General features: G+C 48.4%; 3 protein-coding genes across 3 annotated transcripts; 1 reads left to right on the forward strand and 2 right to left on the reverse strand.

Moving 5' to 3' along the window:
• Positions 1-1,190: 1,190 nt before the first annotated feature.
• On the reverse strand, positions 1,191-4,128 carry N7520_001194 (class I alpha-mannosidase 1A; the record flags this gene model as incomplete). The annotated part of the gene is made up of 4 exons (XM_057135129.1): positions 1,191-2,267; positions 2,317-2,875; positions 2,955-3,094; positions 3,154-4,128. 4 exons carry the CDS (start codon positions 4,126-4,128, stop codon positions 1,191-1,193), a joined length of 2,751 nt encoding a protein of 916 aa, XP_057001065.1.
• Positions 4,129-7,811: 3,683 nt separating this feature from the next.
• N7520_001195 (uncharacterized protein) lies at positions 7,812-8,322 on the forward strand (the record flags this gene model as incomplete). The annotated part of the gene is given in 4 exon segments (XM_057135130.1): positions 7,812-7,822; positions 7,839-7,899; positions 7,991-8,047; positions 8,107-8,322. The coding sequence occupies 4 exon segments, from the start codon at positions 7,812-7,814 to the stop codon at positions 8,320-8,322; spliced, it is 345 nt and encodes a 114-aa protein (XP_057001066.1).
• Positions 8,323-9,074: 752 nt separating this feature from the next.
• Positions 9,075-11,828, reverse strand: atgI (autophagy protein ATG9; the record flags this gene model as incomplete). Its single annotated transcript, XM_057135131.1, has 1 exon — positions 9,075-11,828. The coding sequence occupies one exon, from the start codon at positions 11,826-11,828 to the stop codon at positions 9,075-9,077; it is 2,754 nt and encodes a 917-aa protein (XP_057001067.1).
• Positions 11,829-13,816: the final 1,988 nt, after the last annotated feature.

A 13,816-nucleotide genomic window follows, 5' to 3' on the forward strand; every position in this document is an offset into this window, starting at 1 on the left:
TCGATAATATCAAAAAGACAACGGATAAAGTCATCATCCACGAGAACTATACCCAAAAAAAACGACATGATTAGCCCGACTGACATCAATGGGTAGTGCAATTCAGAAACATACCCAAGTCCTCGATTCTGACCCGCTGAACTCTTGACATCTCATATAACAGATCCATCAAAAGTCGGTGGAGACCCTCCTCACCGTCCATATCCCCTCGCCTTCGCGCCTGAATAAGCTCCAACAGTCTCGCAAAAACGCCCTCCTCATTCATCATATGCAGCGACGTCTCATTCTGCCGACCGTCAAAGAGGAGAAACGACGTAATCAAGTGTAGGATATCCGGGTCGTCTTCCTGTGAATAGAAAGCGAAATAATCAGCGCACTGGTTTGGAACAAGGATTCACAATGATATGAATGGGGCATATACCTGCAAAAGACCGTAGATGATTTGTCGACGAACATAATCACCATTTTGGCCAAAGATACTCGACGCATATAGTTTATACGAGCATTGCGAGATCTCCCACTCTGATTGTAAAAATTCATCTGCCTCCCATAAAACACAGCGTCAGTCCAAAGCCGAAACGCTTCAATATACACATATGCTGGTGGAGTGCTGGTGGTGTCGCAACGTGACAGGCGACTTGGAGGGAAAGAAAGGCACCTTTGTACTGCGTCGTAAAGCCCAAATATGCTCTCAAAACATCATCGATAAGGTCTTCAGAGTTGGCAGGTTTGGAAACGATCGCTTCGAGTTCTGTTCATCGTTGATTGGGGGATCAATATGGTCACATGAGATTGGATGATCATCAAGTTTGATTGGGGAGGGGAAGGAAAACACTCATTACAGTGCACGATCGCCCTTTTTTGCTTTTTGTCTGGGGTAGTATGAACTTACCATTCCAGAACTGTTCGGGCTCCGAGACCTCTTGCTCCATTTCCCGAGCTCGATCTGCGTCTTCGCGTTAAGAGAGCACTCATCGCGGGCCTCTTTAGGAGGTTGGTTGGAGAAGGCGGGGCGCGACTACGGAGTACGTACCTTGGCTTTCTTCTTTGGGGATTATCCCTCGCCGCTTTTGCAAGTCAACCATTACATAAGCCATATGGTGTGCAAGCAGTAACAAGTAGGAATCAGGATGAATGATTACAGAGATGCGACTTGAAAACAATATGTGCAATTTTGGTATCTAGTATAATCACGTCGGACGCAGGAAGGGATGAGCTTCCGTATTGAGAACATACTTATCAAGGTCCACCACACTCTCATCACTGAATAGCAGAAAGAAATACTTTAAGGTTTCTGCTAGCCAAAAAGATTCCATGGCATCTTTCTGTACAGGCTTCGAGGACAACACGTCCGCGATAGCGGCGTTGGCCAATTCCGTCCGAGTGTACTTCGAGATAGCCTCGAACATCTTCCAGCCCTTGCGGCGCCAGATATCGTCACCCGTGAGCCGGTACATTATAAAGACGGACTCAATAGCCTCGGGTCGAAGGTAGTAATCTGGCGAGGGAATGTTTACCATTCCCGCTGGGAGCTGGTATTTACCATCTGTTTGGGATAGGAGGCCTGACTGTGAGGCACGAGGGGCATCTCGATTCTCGAGATCACTAGCTCCACCTGTGGGGGTTGGGGTTGGGATAGCGGATGGTCTTGTGTCTCTGCCAACGGCGAATGTATCTCGCTTGTAAGGCACCGGGTCCCTATCGTGAGGGTTTAATGAGCCCGGCATGGGTAGAGGAATGGCCATTTTCCCTTCGTTGGTTGCGTCCGACTTGGAGTCGGAGGAAATTTTGACGCGCTGTCCATATGTGCTCTCTCCACTGCGGAACTGGGCCTCGGCGGCGGAGTCGTGAACAGGGCCGTAGCGCTTGACCTCCTCATCGTAGCGCGTCTGATCCCAATCGCAGGATCGTCCCTTGTCGCAAGGTACCAAGCGGAATCGCTCGGGCATGATCCCGGTGGTCGTGGACTCGTACGCCCACACGCAGCCGTCGGTCAGCTTGGCGGCGAGGTCCATATCTCCGTCAATGCCAAAAGCCTTTGCTCCAATGGCGACCATGCCTCCAACGAAGCAGGTCAGATGATGAGTCTCATAAATCAATGTAGATGGAATATCCGTGGTTTTCTTCGTGAGGTCCAGGCTGGACGTTGATGCCATGAAACGTATGTCACGTTCACCCTTAACCATAGGTGTGAAGAGTAAGTTTTTGCGGGCGGCATCGATGGCCTTGGTGTACATTTTCTTGTATTGATCTGCGCCCCCCAGAAGCTATGAAATTATTAGAAGTGACGGTATGAAAGGGGATCAAAAGACATACCAGGTACTCCTTCGGCAGATACTCATAGGTCGAGTCCGCCATTCCTCCCATGGTGTACTTGTTATCACGGTACGCCGTAGGCATCAGCAATCCTCCATCGCACTTGTCACCTTCCATCGCCTCAGTATCCAGAGTGCTAGAGCTGGAACTCTGGTGGGCCGGCTCTGCCTGTGAAAAGTCGTCTAAGATATCGCGATGCGAGACTAAGTTGAGGTAGCTATTCAGATCAGTTGGCGCGGCATAATGCTTGTGAGCCACAGTCGTCGTTGTGCTATTCTGTGTCTCTGTCGGTGTTTCCACATAATACAAAGGATCCTCGGAGCGAGCTTCTTCTTTTTGACCGCGATCGTCTTGTTGGGCCATGTACTTGGGACAGCCTTGAGCATTAACTTTCATAGGCCACAGACCTGGGATAGAGGTTTGGTCTTGCAGTTTCTCAAGCTCGTTTGTGATCCGTGCAATGGCATCGTAGTATTTGTCTTCCTTGGTGAGCTGAGATAGTCTCGTAAATTCCAAAGACAGCGATCCAATTTCGGCCAGTCCAGCCTTGGATGATGCCCTGTGAGGTCGAACAACATGGTCCCTGGAAATATTTAGTCCCGGCATCTTAAACAAACGTGACACAAATTATAACTCACGGCGTCCAACGGTAGTAGAGCACAGGCATGCGGTTTGGGGTATCAAAAGCACCGATTAGGATCTCAGCAAGTTCCTCGGCCTTTTCCAAGAGCACAGAGTATCGCTGTGCAGAGATGTCGTAGGCTCCAATCAGGCCTCCCTATACGACGTTATTAGCTATCCCAGAGGTGTTTCCTACAGAGCTCGGATTTAGCTTACCAGGTACCGAATAACAGTCTCAAACATAGGTATATCCTCCCTGGCCGATGTCATGAAATCAATCTTTTTAATCGCATCGACTGCTTCCGAGAAATCCTCCTTCAGGTCCATTATCCACAGGGTATCCAGTGAATCGACCAACGTTGCGCCCCACCCATTAAATGGGTTCTCAAATGCCGCCGAGAGAGGCTTAACCTCATCATGGCCCATTGCAATCTTCTTGTATCCCTCCCACGCATGTTTGAACTCCGCTTTAATTGTGCTCAGTTGCTGCAACCTTTCTTGCTTATCAGTGGCTGTCTCATCCTTGAACTTGGCCTGCAGCTTTCGCATGGAAGTCGCGTATGTTTTCGGTAGCTTGATAATTTCGTCCGATGAAACGGGGAATCGGTCGGGGAATTTCTTCCATCGCGTGGTTGGTGCTCCAGGCTCCGCGTGCTTGATGGGTATTCTGCCCGAGCCGCCATGATCGATCTCCTCCACAAGATCCATTGAGCCGGACCCAGCAGAGCTCGCATCCGAGTTCACAGGCGGGCGCTTCTGGCCACTGGATCCACCACTGGGTTTGGAGTCGGTATTCTTCAAGCCCTCCGTACCCTTCTCCGGGACCTTGTCCGGTGCATTGTTATACGAATCCGCCCCTGAAGACGAAGACGATGTCTTGGTCTCCCCCTTTGATGGAGCTTTGGAAATGCTTGGTGGATTGACGTTCTCAAGGGGTCTGGATCCGAACGAGTCATATTCGGGCTTCGCAGGCGCGAACCTGTTGCTTGGTTCTTCCAGAACTGGCGCGCCGGGGATAGGCTTCACATCCGGCTTAGACTGAGACTTTGGATATGCTGCATCGGGGCGATAGATCTGAGGAGTCTCGATGACTGTGTCGGTCCAATCACGCCCACGCGACCGGGCAAAATGGAGCACCGCGAGGAGGAAGATCGCAGCGACAATGATGTAGCGACGAGCGCCGCGAAACATGACGGGCCCGTGGTTCAGGCGCGGTTAAAAATGTAGAAAGGAAATGGAAAAGGAACAGGAATAACGGAGAGATGATTAAAGTTCAAAGACCTTTACTCCGTACCCTTGGCTCCCCTTGGCCCTGCATCACGAGACTAGAACAATGCGGAGCGGACGATCCACATGTGATGTGTGTTGCGCGATAGTAACGTTAATATTATTGGCTTGATTTTTATGGATATAGATCTAGTTCCTGAACTTATACTTAGTCTAGACTAGACTGAGAATACATGAATTTCTATTTTTAAATATGCGCCTTCATTATTTGGAAGTTTTTGATGTGAAAGAAAAGAGAAACACCATAAACACCTACCGGTAAAAAGGGGCAAAAAATCAGTCACTGAGTTTCTAGCCAAGCCGACCTTACCAACAGTCGGTCTCGGGCACAAACTGGATTAGGAGGATGAGGGGGTGTAAGCCACAAGCCACCAAGGGTTCAAACGCAGGGGGATCCAATCAGGTTAGACCTTCACTCGGACTATTAACACATTGTCGAATCGAGTCTAGATTGCGGTTTGTTTTGATCAGCAAGGGTCCGACGATGTGGGGTTTATGCCCAATTCGTTTCCGTACCGGTCCGCCGCTCTGATAGATTAACCAGTTAATGATATGAGGGAAATGCCAAGGAAAGCGCCAAGAACGGGGCTAAAGCACAGCGTGGCGGATTCCTGACGAATGGATCAACAATTTACTAAGCTCTCTTTTCTACACAGCCATGACTGCTATCTTCTCATATCGTGACCTTCTTTTTTTCCCAAACATGCTCCCAAGAAGTACGCTCGTAATTAGTGGACGGGGAAATGTTGGATCTCAAAGTTACCAACTTGAGTGAGAGAGAACCCAGAGTTCCCTTGGTAGTGTTAAGAAATGATTTGAAAGACTCAAATCGAAATTGAAACCAGTGGAGATGAAGCTCCTTTAGTCGGGTGAACCTGATGCTCTGAGAGAGCTCTGAAAAGTAACATTCTCCCATATCGCGTGGACCCGAATACCATTGTGAGAAAACAAGCATTTCCAGTCTGGGTGCAACGGAAATCAAAAGATCAATGTAGGTGTTTGAAGTCGGAGTACAATCTAGGTCGTCCTCGTCATAACAAATGCACATGTGAAGATGTTCCAGGACTCCAAGCTTGAGAAGAAGATAATCGCATTGCTCTTGCGTGAGAGGAAAATTAGGAGAAGTCGAGCCGCAGAAGTTGGCACCGCTTGTGTTCAAGGCTCTTATCTTCTGGTTGGATTCATCAAGACCTTGTAAACCCCTTGATAAGGCCAGAGAATTGACCTTGGCTACCTCGTGCCATTGGAGAAAACTTCAGCCTGAGTGGTGATACACATATTCAACTGGATCTCTCGATTTCTGCAACCCTAGATATCGGAATTCCGTTTGCCGTAAATCAAGTAAAAAGTCTGTCGCGTAATGCTTCAATCCGACGGACTCAAGGTTTGTGAATGAAGCGAAGCATGTGTGAAGCCTAGAACCAAATGTGTTTGATTCAAGAAGAGCCAAATTATCGGCTTCTATAGCTTGATATATTGCATAACGAGCAAGTAGCACATCATCATTCTCCCTGAGACGACTCAATGGCCTTGAATATTGAGATCGTTCAAACTCGACAAGGCTCCGTCCGTGGCGACCTTCGAAGACGGTCGGAATCATTTATAACTGTCGGACTCGTACTCGGACGGTTTCATTTTTAGCCAGATCTTCTAGTTGTCGAATGCCTTCACTAGTGGCAATGAAGCAAATTCTTTTGAAATAGCGATCTGCGAATGCATCCAAAGATTTTGGGTAAAGGGAGCGACAAGATAATTTGAATCCGGCCCACTCCGGTTGCTCTAGATAGCTGCAAGTTTTATTCACGAGTTCGATTGGCAGACTTGTGAGGGACATTTTGGTGAGACTTTTCGAGCGATCGCATGGTCAAATCGTCGCGGTGATTCGCGGCTACTTAAATAATACCTTTCGGGGCTGCGAGGGCCCAAGGCGTTTACTCCCTGACCCACCGAACGCGTGCGTCTGGTTCAGGGAATTGATGGCCTCTGGTGGGGGCATGGAAAATACGTGGTTGTACAGCAATATTCGAAATTGGCTTCCATGCTGTACACAGAGAAATTATCTCAACCCCCACCGCTAAGACTATGATAAAACCGTCTAGGCCGAACTCGGCTAGGCTACAAATCATCCTGAATGTATGCGATTGTTGAGATGTGAAATTGTAATTTTTCGCATTTATTGTAGTGTTCTGGGGTGGGCCACTCGGTGGTATGGGCCATTGGCTGGTGAAATACGTTAGTATAAATACATTAGTATAAAACCATCAATCAATGTAGACTCCAGATCATGTGCATTTGCTAATAGTTGATTCCAGTCACTGTATCATGAAAACTCTGCGTCCCCACTTTCAATAATTGTGTCTTTCATCTTTTCCTACCTTGCTCTCCAACACTTGAATCCCGTAATGCTGTTAACAGGATGGATTTAGAGTTTCAACCATCTGGACGACTGCTCGGGGGCTACCCCCAGAGATCTGGCACTGCATCTTAGATATGGTAAGTCCCCCAGAACAGCACAGACTCAATGATTAATTTGAACTCACGTTAAAACATAGCTGGATCGTGCCGATCACTCTTCTCTCAAAGCTGTTGTGCTTTGCAGCTCTGATATGCACAAAATGGCCGCCTCAATACTCTTCCAGACTCTCTATCGAGAGTGCGATGGATCTGCATTCGACCTTTTTTGGGAACAACGCATTCGTCCTACTCGTCTCTGCGCGTACGTGTAAACCATTATCGTGGTACGCCCCAATGATCGATTCCAGGGCTTTAGCTGGATTCACTTCTCTCGTGCTTTTCTTGAATTTCTATACCACTTATTCAAGGCGGCTAAGAATCTTCAAGATATTTGGTAAGCTTCACAAGTGCTTTTCTACCGTTGGGGGCTAGTGCTGATATACTCTAGCTGGTGGCATGAGAAATATATGCCTGGAGAAATTCTGTACCAGCTTTATCAATACTGTCCTCAGGCAAGTGTTCATATCGCTAGCTCCAAAATCGCACTATGTGAGAGATACAACCAAAGTAATACGTCATCACCCCAGCTCTCTTGTGTTCGTTCAATAGAAGCAGAATGGTGCCTTGGGGAGTATGACGGGCCTATCAAGGCCAGTGCAAAAGCACACTATCCAGCTCAGTTGAAAGATATCATATGTCGATGTCAGAACCTCGAAAGTCTCGTATTGATTGGCAAAGGGAGATATAGACCGCGTCCAAGTGCCATATCTTCCAACCTGGATAGGAAGGAAGATGAAGCCAGACTCAATGTGAGGGGGCTGATCACGTTGGAAGAAGGTGATATTCTTCCGCGAGTCAAAAGCCTAAAATTTCGAAGGATGAGACTTGGTCCCAAACAGAGCATATTATGGGCCACACAGCTACGATGGCAAAACATCAAATACTTGTCTTTGATCGAGATCGAGTGGGTTCACTTACTGCCAAACATCACTACTAAGGGCTATTTTCATTCTCTTGAAGCTATAGAGATGAGCATCTCGAATCTGGGTTTTCTAGACAGATACAACCGCTCTGTCTACATCAAACACATAAGCCAGCTCCACGCCTTTCTGAAGGAGCTCCCGCCTTTGAAAATGTGTATTGGGTATGGCTTTCCACAGGACACTCTTGCGGTATTGGCGAAGTATCACTCCGAATCCCTTCATCACCTACGATTTCGATGTAAGTCAATTCCAGTCATACGGGGATAACTTCACGGGAGCAAATTCTCTTTCACGCCAGCATCCACAATATCGATAATTTATTCCACCAGTTCCCCAATCTCCACTCCCTTGGCCTTAATGTTGACTGGACATCCGACGAGAAAGTAGTGAGTCTCCTATCCCTTACGAAGACTTGCTACATATGAAATCTTTAACATCAATATAGCCATATGATCTTCTTGCTAACATCGTTCGAAAACATCGTATTCAGCATTTAGAAATCAACTTACCACACCTCTGTCGTTATGATTCTAAGTCCTGGCCCTACCCCAACGTCGACGAAAACACTTGCCAGGCCCTTGTCCAGTCCCTCGACAAGATCTCAGTAAACCTTCTCTCACTACACGTCATCATTGGCGACTGGTTTCCTTTCAAGCTATAATCAATTTTGCCATGGGTTCCCGAAGCATACCTAATTGGGGAACGTAACTATATGGGTTCCATGCGTTTCAGCAAAATTCGGCAGTTTATGCAGGGTGGAAGATTGATGCGCGAATGTGATTTTGTTTCACGGGTCCCATTGCACCTTAGGAAGGGGTGTTGGCCGAATGATTTGCGACAGGATACAGAAAGCAGAATTAGTGACTTGTTTGGTGGGAAGATGCTAAGATATCCACTTGCAAGCTCTTATTGAATGCTTTTCCCGGACCAGGGCAAAGGTGCAATAATTCTCACCATTGGCATATTTGCTTGAGATAGGACATATACTCATCATTTTGAGAGGATGCGGCCATAGGCCACTTAAATACTACCACCCAAATAGACGACAGCGGGTGGACAGTTGGATACGCTTGGGACGACATCCACCTATCACGGTGTGGAGTTTGTGCCCGTTCGGTTCCGTACCCGTGTGTGGCTGCTTGGCTCTCAACCCTACTGGAAACGAGGGAAATGCCAAGGAATAACGCCGAGATGGTGCATTGAAGTGCGGAGTTGGCAGATTCCGTTGGCGGATTCCTGAAGAATGATCACTTATGGGCCGATAAACCCGATAGTCTATGGAAGTCTAACCTTATACGGCACGGGCATGTCCAAAATTGGTTGCAATAATCATCAATTCTACATCGCTAAGATAACGCCAAAGGATAATCATCAATATATGGTTGGCTCTCATGAAAATCCCTTCAAGGTACTCTATATTCCAACCGTCGTCCGTCGACCATCCGTATGGGCCTTCTGGAACTGCTGGATGAGGCCTAGTACACCGGCTCCTCCGGCGATAGCATCTAGATTCTCTTCGTTCCCTTCAGCTTCGTCCTCATTTGCTAGCGGGTTCATTCGCCATGAATCTGCTAGGTCACCGTCGCTCGTGCCAACCCCGCCACTTGATGTACCAGTGGGGCCCGGGGCATGGGTCTGCAGTGGCGACTCATCATCTTCAGCGGTATCAGACATGGGAAGCTGCGAGCGAGCAAGTCGGGAACGGGGGTAGGGGGCGGCCCGTCCTGCGGGGCGATATCCCGAAGTGGATGGCTGATTATGCGGGTCCAGCAGCATGGACGTGGTGGGGGAGCGACCATGGTCAGCCAGGGGTCTAAACCTTGAGGCTACGAGGGACGGGCCAAAATGCCCGCCCATGGGTCCCCGAGGATGGGGATCATATCGATCATGGAGACCGCCCACCTCATGAGGTCCTAGCGTGGGAAGATTCGGGGGTGGATGGAATGGTCGTCTTCCAGCAGGGGCGTTATTGGTACCATAGTGGTCCAAGAAACCATAGTATGAAGCGAGCATTTTGCCATCCTTCGTCGAGAAGTAATCGGCCCGCAAATCTGGTCTGCCGGAAGTGTCTCTCCGACCTGGGGTCATGGTATTTGCACCTTTCTTGAAATCAAAGACCGCAAAGGAGCAAAGGTAGCCCATCCCGTCAACGTGAACGGTAAACTCGCGGAAGAAGTCGATCAAACGGTCACTACATTTGGGAAGGCTGAACCACAACACAAAGGGCGTGAAAATCATGCTGAGGATCTCGTCTAAGAAGATTACGACCTTCATTTGATAACAGACAGCGAACTCTTTGCGCACTTCATCACTGTGTAGGCGTCCTTTCCATGTGTTTGGAAAATAGTGTGTGAAATCAATCAGCTCGAGAAGTGCGTACTCGGGATCAAAGACGTCGGTTTCTTCCGGAGCCAGCCCACGTGCAAATGCATAGACCGTACCAAAAATACCCAGGTAAAAAAGAACGGTCCGGTCAGGAGTGATCTCAAATCCTAGAAACAATTCGGGGTCCACCACAGAGGCAAGGGCAAGTACCGAGGCTAATGCACCAGAGATGAATGCCACAAAACGGGCTACTTGAATCGTCTTGTCTTTGGGGAATTGATCGATGTAGCGACTGGCAAATGGATAAGACATATTTATCCGACGATCAAACAGATGCCAGAGCTCGTTGAACTCTCGAAACTTCCACTCCGCCAGGGGGGTGTATTGGCGAGATCCGATCTGGCCGGGGTTCTTCTTGAATTCGTTGAAATAGCGGAAAAAATAATGCATGAGGAAGTAGACGACGATAAATGGGGCAACAAAGATATTCATGATACCAGCAAATATGAAGCGCCGTCGCAAGCCGTCGCTTAGCGCTCTTCGATGGGTATCCTTGAGGAATAAGGTGCGCAGCTGACCCTGTTCATTGAAAACGTAGTCCATGATACATAAGTTGAGATTCCATTCGAGCGTACGGGAGAAGAGTTGGCGATTTCTAAGAAATGGGATGGGTAACGTTAGATCCAAAATGTCTTTGTTGATCAATGCAATCATATAGTTCTCTTTGCGCATGAGGCGATTCGCAATATCATGGGCATCCATTCGCTGTTTCGACTGACTGCCCATGAATCGTCGATGCTTGGCAGATACTGCCGCCGCTGTGGCTGGATTAGAATCTCGCAGCGTCATCAATCGGCTGACAACCTCCTGCCATGCGATGGTTTGGACCTCTCCGTCCGAAACTCCAAGCAAGTAGTAATAGAAATCATGCATGTGCTGAAGCCTTCTGATATCCAAAAGATACTGGAAGAGCTTTCCAATCCAGAAGAAACTGAATAACCATAGCAAGAAGAGCGTTGAGCCAGACATCTGCGACGTGCATTTGGGGACCAAAATCTCGTCCAGCGATTTGCTGCCCCGAACCTTGTGGTAATTGACGCAGTTGGTGAGGAACGTCGAGAACCCCACCACAAAAGCAAATGTCAAAAGATTCAAGGTGCGGCTCAATATGATAGACCAGAATCCATTGCCCAAGAAGTAGGTGTACACATCTTTCAAGAAGTTGTCCAAGTCTTCCACATTCGCCCAGCGCCACATGGCTTTCTGCTTGGGGTCAATATTAGCTAAGCTCAGTTGCTGCCCATACAACCACCGTGTCCAAGGTTGACGGTCAGGATCTGAGGGTTGTCGGTTCCGGGATGTTTGCCAGCGTGGCAGTGCAGGTTGTGGCGATGGCTGAGGACTGGGGGTATTGGAGCGACTCCGCATCATTTGAGGCGGGGGAGGTAGCCGCGATTTCAGGTCCTCATCGTCATGACCCTCCACTAAGAGCGACTGTGGCACGTCCTCATCTCGATCGTCAAGTTCGTAGCCCTGTGGTGACTCTGGCGCCATCCATCGGGGTCGGGAGGGTTTGCGACGACGCGAGACTGACGGAGAGCCACGAGGATGTGGCCGACTCAGCAAGGCTGCAGTGGGGCTAGACAGCTGGCTGTCCCTTGCATCTGCCAATGCATCTGCTAACTCCCCGTCGCTAAAATGTTCCGGGTCCATCGGTGCCATCCCTGCCCGCTCTTCGACATCAGAGGAATCGGATTCGGCGTCGTGTTCTCGGATGGCTTCATAGACGGATGGCGAGTCTGTGGGCGGGAGAAACCGCGAAAGTATATTTGAGGACATCATCTTTTCATCCAACAAAGGTTGATGCACTGGAGTCGGGACTTATCGCCATAGATTGGAGCTCTGGAAGGGAATCCGATAAGGTTAACACGGAGCTGTGGAGAAGCGGTCACACCACGACAAGCTCTCAGACCAACACACAGTGTGACATGGGGTGGTGTAAGATAATCTACCCGTTTTTTCACCTTCTCGGAGAAACGTGGTTCTTTTTCAAGAGATTCTGAACCATCAGAGCATCTGATCATGTCCGCGGGACCTCCCATAGCTATCAGTCACCAGGTGACTATGACATAATCTTTAGCCTGAGGCACCAAATCTCATCATGTTACGACATGAGTCATGTGATTAGTCAGTGCGGGGTCTCGGGAAGGGAAGAACCTCCTGTTAGTGGAACACTAGTTTAGTATGCATGATGCACTGCGACTGGGCGTTTTGGATGGATTTTGCTTTCTTTCTAGAACAGTCAATCTGGCGGTGACTTAATTTTAGGTGAAAATGCTTGCAAATGAAGAATTTGGGCTTCACTCGGGGGGATTTTTCCAACCTTTAGGACACGGACACGGATATAAGCGGGAATCTACTTGATGACACGGTCCTAGTCCGCAATCCACTTTCAAAAGTTAGTAAGTTAATTAAGTTAGTACCCGCGTCTTTTTTCCTGCCTTTTCAGCATATTATTTCACTTTCTAAAGTTTCCCGACATAAGCCCGACCTCATGGCTAAGGTGCAATCTACCTAATTTGTACCTTGCGTTTGTTTTATGCATGGAAGAGCTCATCGAACGATAATATTTATTCCCCCGGTAGTAGCTCCAGAAAGAGGGTCCGATCGACAGCACCCGGGATCATATTGAGCCGCTCCTGATTCATGATGATTCGCTCCTATCCACAAGCTACCTCCTCCCCCAAATGGATACGTAATTACTTGATACTGTTTACGGATAGTTAAATAATAATCAATCATGATAGACTACTCCGTATCCTGAAAACGGAGCTCTTTCGGACCCGACGCTAAGGACTACTGAAGAGAAACTAAGGGGAATCGCCATTCTACTGCCGTGTAGCCTATCTAGCGCCTCTCTGCAGTCCCGATTGGCGTAATCTCGGTATTACCGGTTAAAGGCTTGAAGAAGGCGGGATCTGGTTGTACCTGGAGGAATTGAGAGCGGATTTCCGCTTTAAAAAACCGGCGATCTAAGCTTTTTCAGCATTGAAGAAATAATAACAAAATAAAAGAAAATTAAGTTGAAACCCGTTGGAGGTTGGAATTGCTATCAATTCTGGAATAAAGGAAAAGTTGGATCACAGTGGATTTGAACTCCCCTTTATACACCTCAGCTCCGTTATCCACTTCCCTCCCCTCTTTCCTTTTCGCCCCTCTCCCCTTCCCTTTACAAATAGAAAAAAAAAATCACGAAATTTCCCTCAATTTCGGTCCGGAGTATCTATATTATCCTCCCCATACCTGTCTTCCTTGGACTCCCCGGAAGGTCTGATTTTACTCAACTGGGGGATCTGCAAAAACACGGACGCACACACACAAACCCACTCCAAACGAAAGGCCCCCTCCCCTCTCCCCATCTAATTCTGAAGACATCCCAATCTCAATTTCAAAAGGGACTGATGAAGGTATGTGCTTCTTTGGCTTGGTTCATCAGCCCGCTCGCTTTCCCCCCCCCCCCCCCCCCCTCCTCCCCTCACCAATAATAATGATATCACGCCCGCCCCCCAGATTACTCTTTTGGGTACCAGGCTTCAAAACTGACACGCTACACCTTCCCCCGCGACAGTGTCGCAATCAAACTCTCTCCAGAATTACTCACTCATTGAATCTTTGGTAGATCCTGCATCTCTCAGACAAATTACGGTGATCCGCGATTCCCCTTTGTCCCTGTCCCGACCCGTCTCGACCGAATGTACGACTACGGCCTCGTTCCTCCCCCTGGACTCCATGTGTTCTCATAACGCCTTGTCCAAAATCCGACTTTCATT

The sequence above is a fragment of the Penicillium odoratum genome (genome assembly GCF_028828045.1).
Source record: "Penicillium odoratum strain IBT 22623 chromosome Unknown utg000001l_segment0_segment0, whole genome shotgun sequence".
In the NCBI taxonomy this organism is placed as follows: Eukaryota; Fungi; Ascomycota; class Eurotiomycetes; order Eurotiales; family Aspergillaceae; genus Penicillium; species Penicillium odoratum.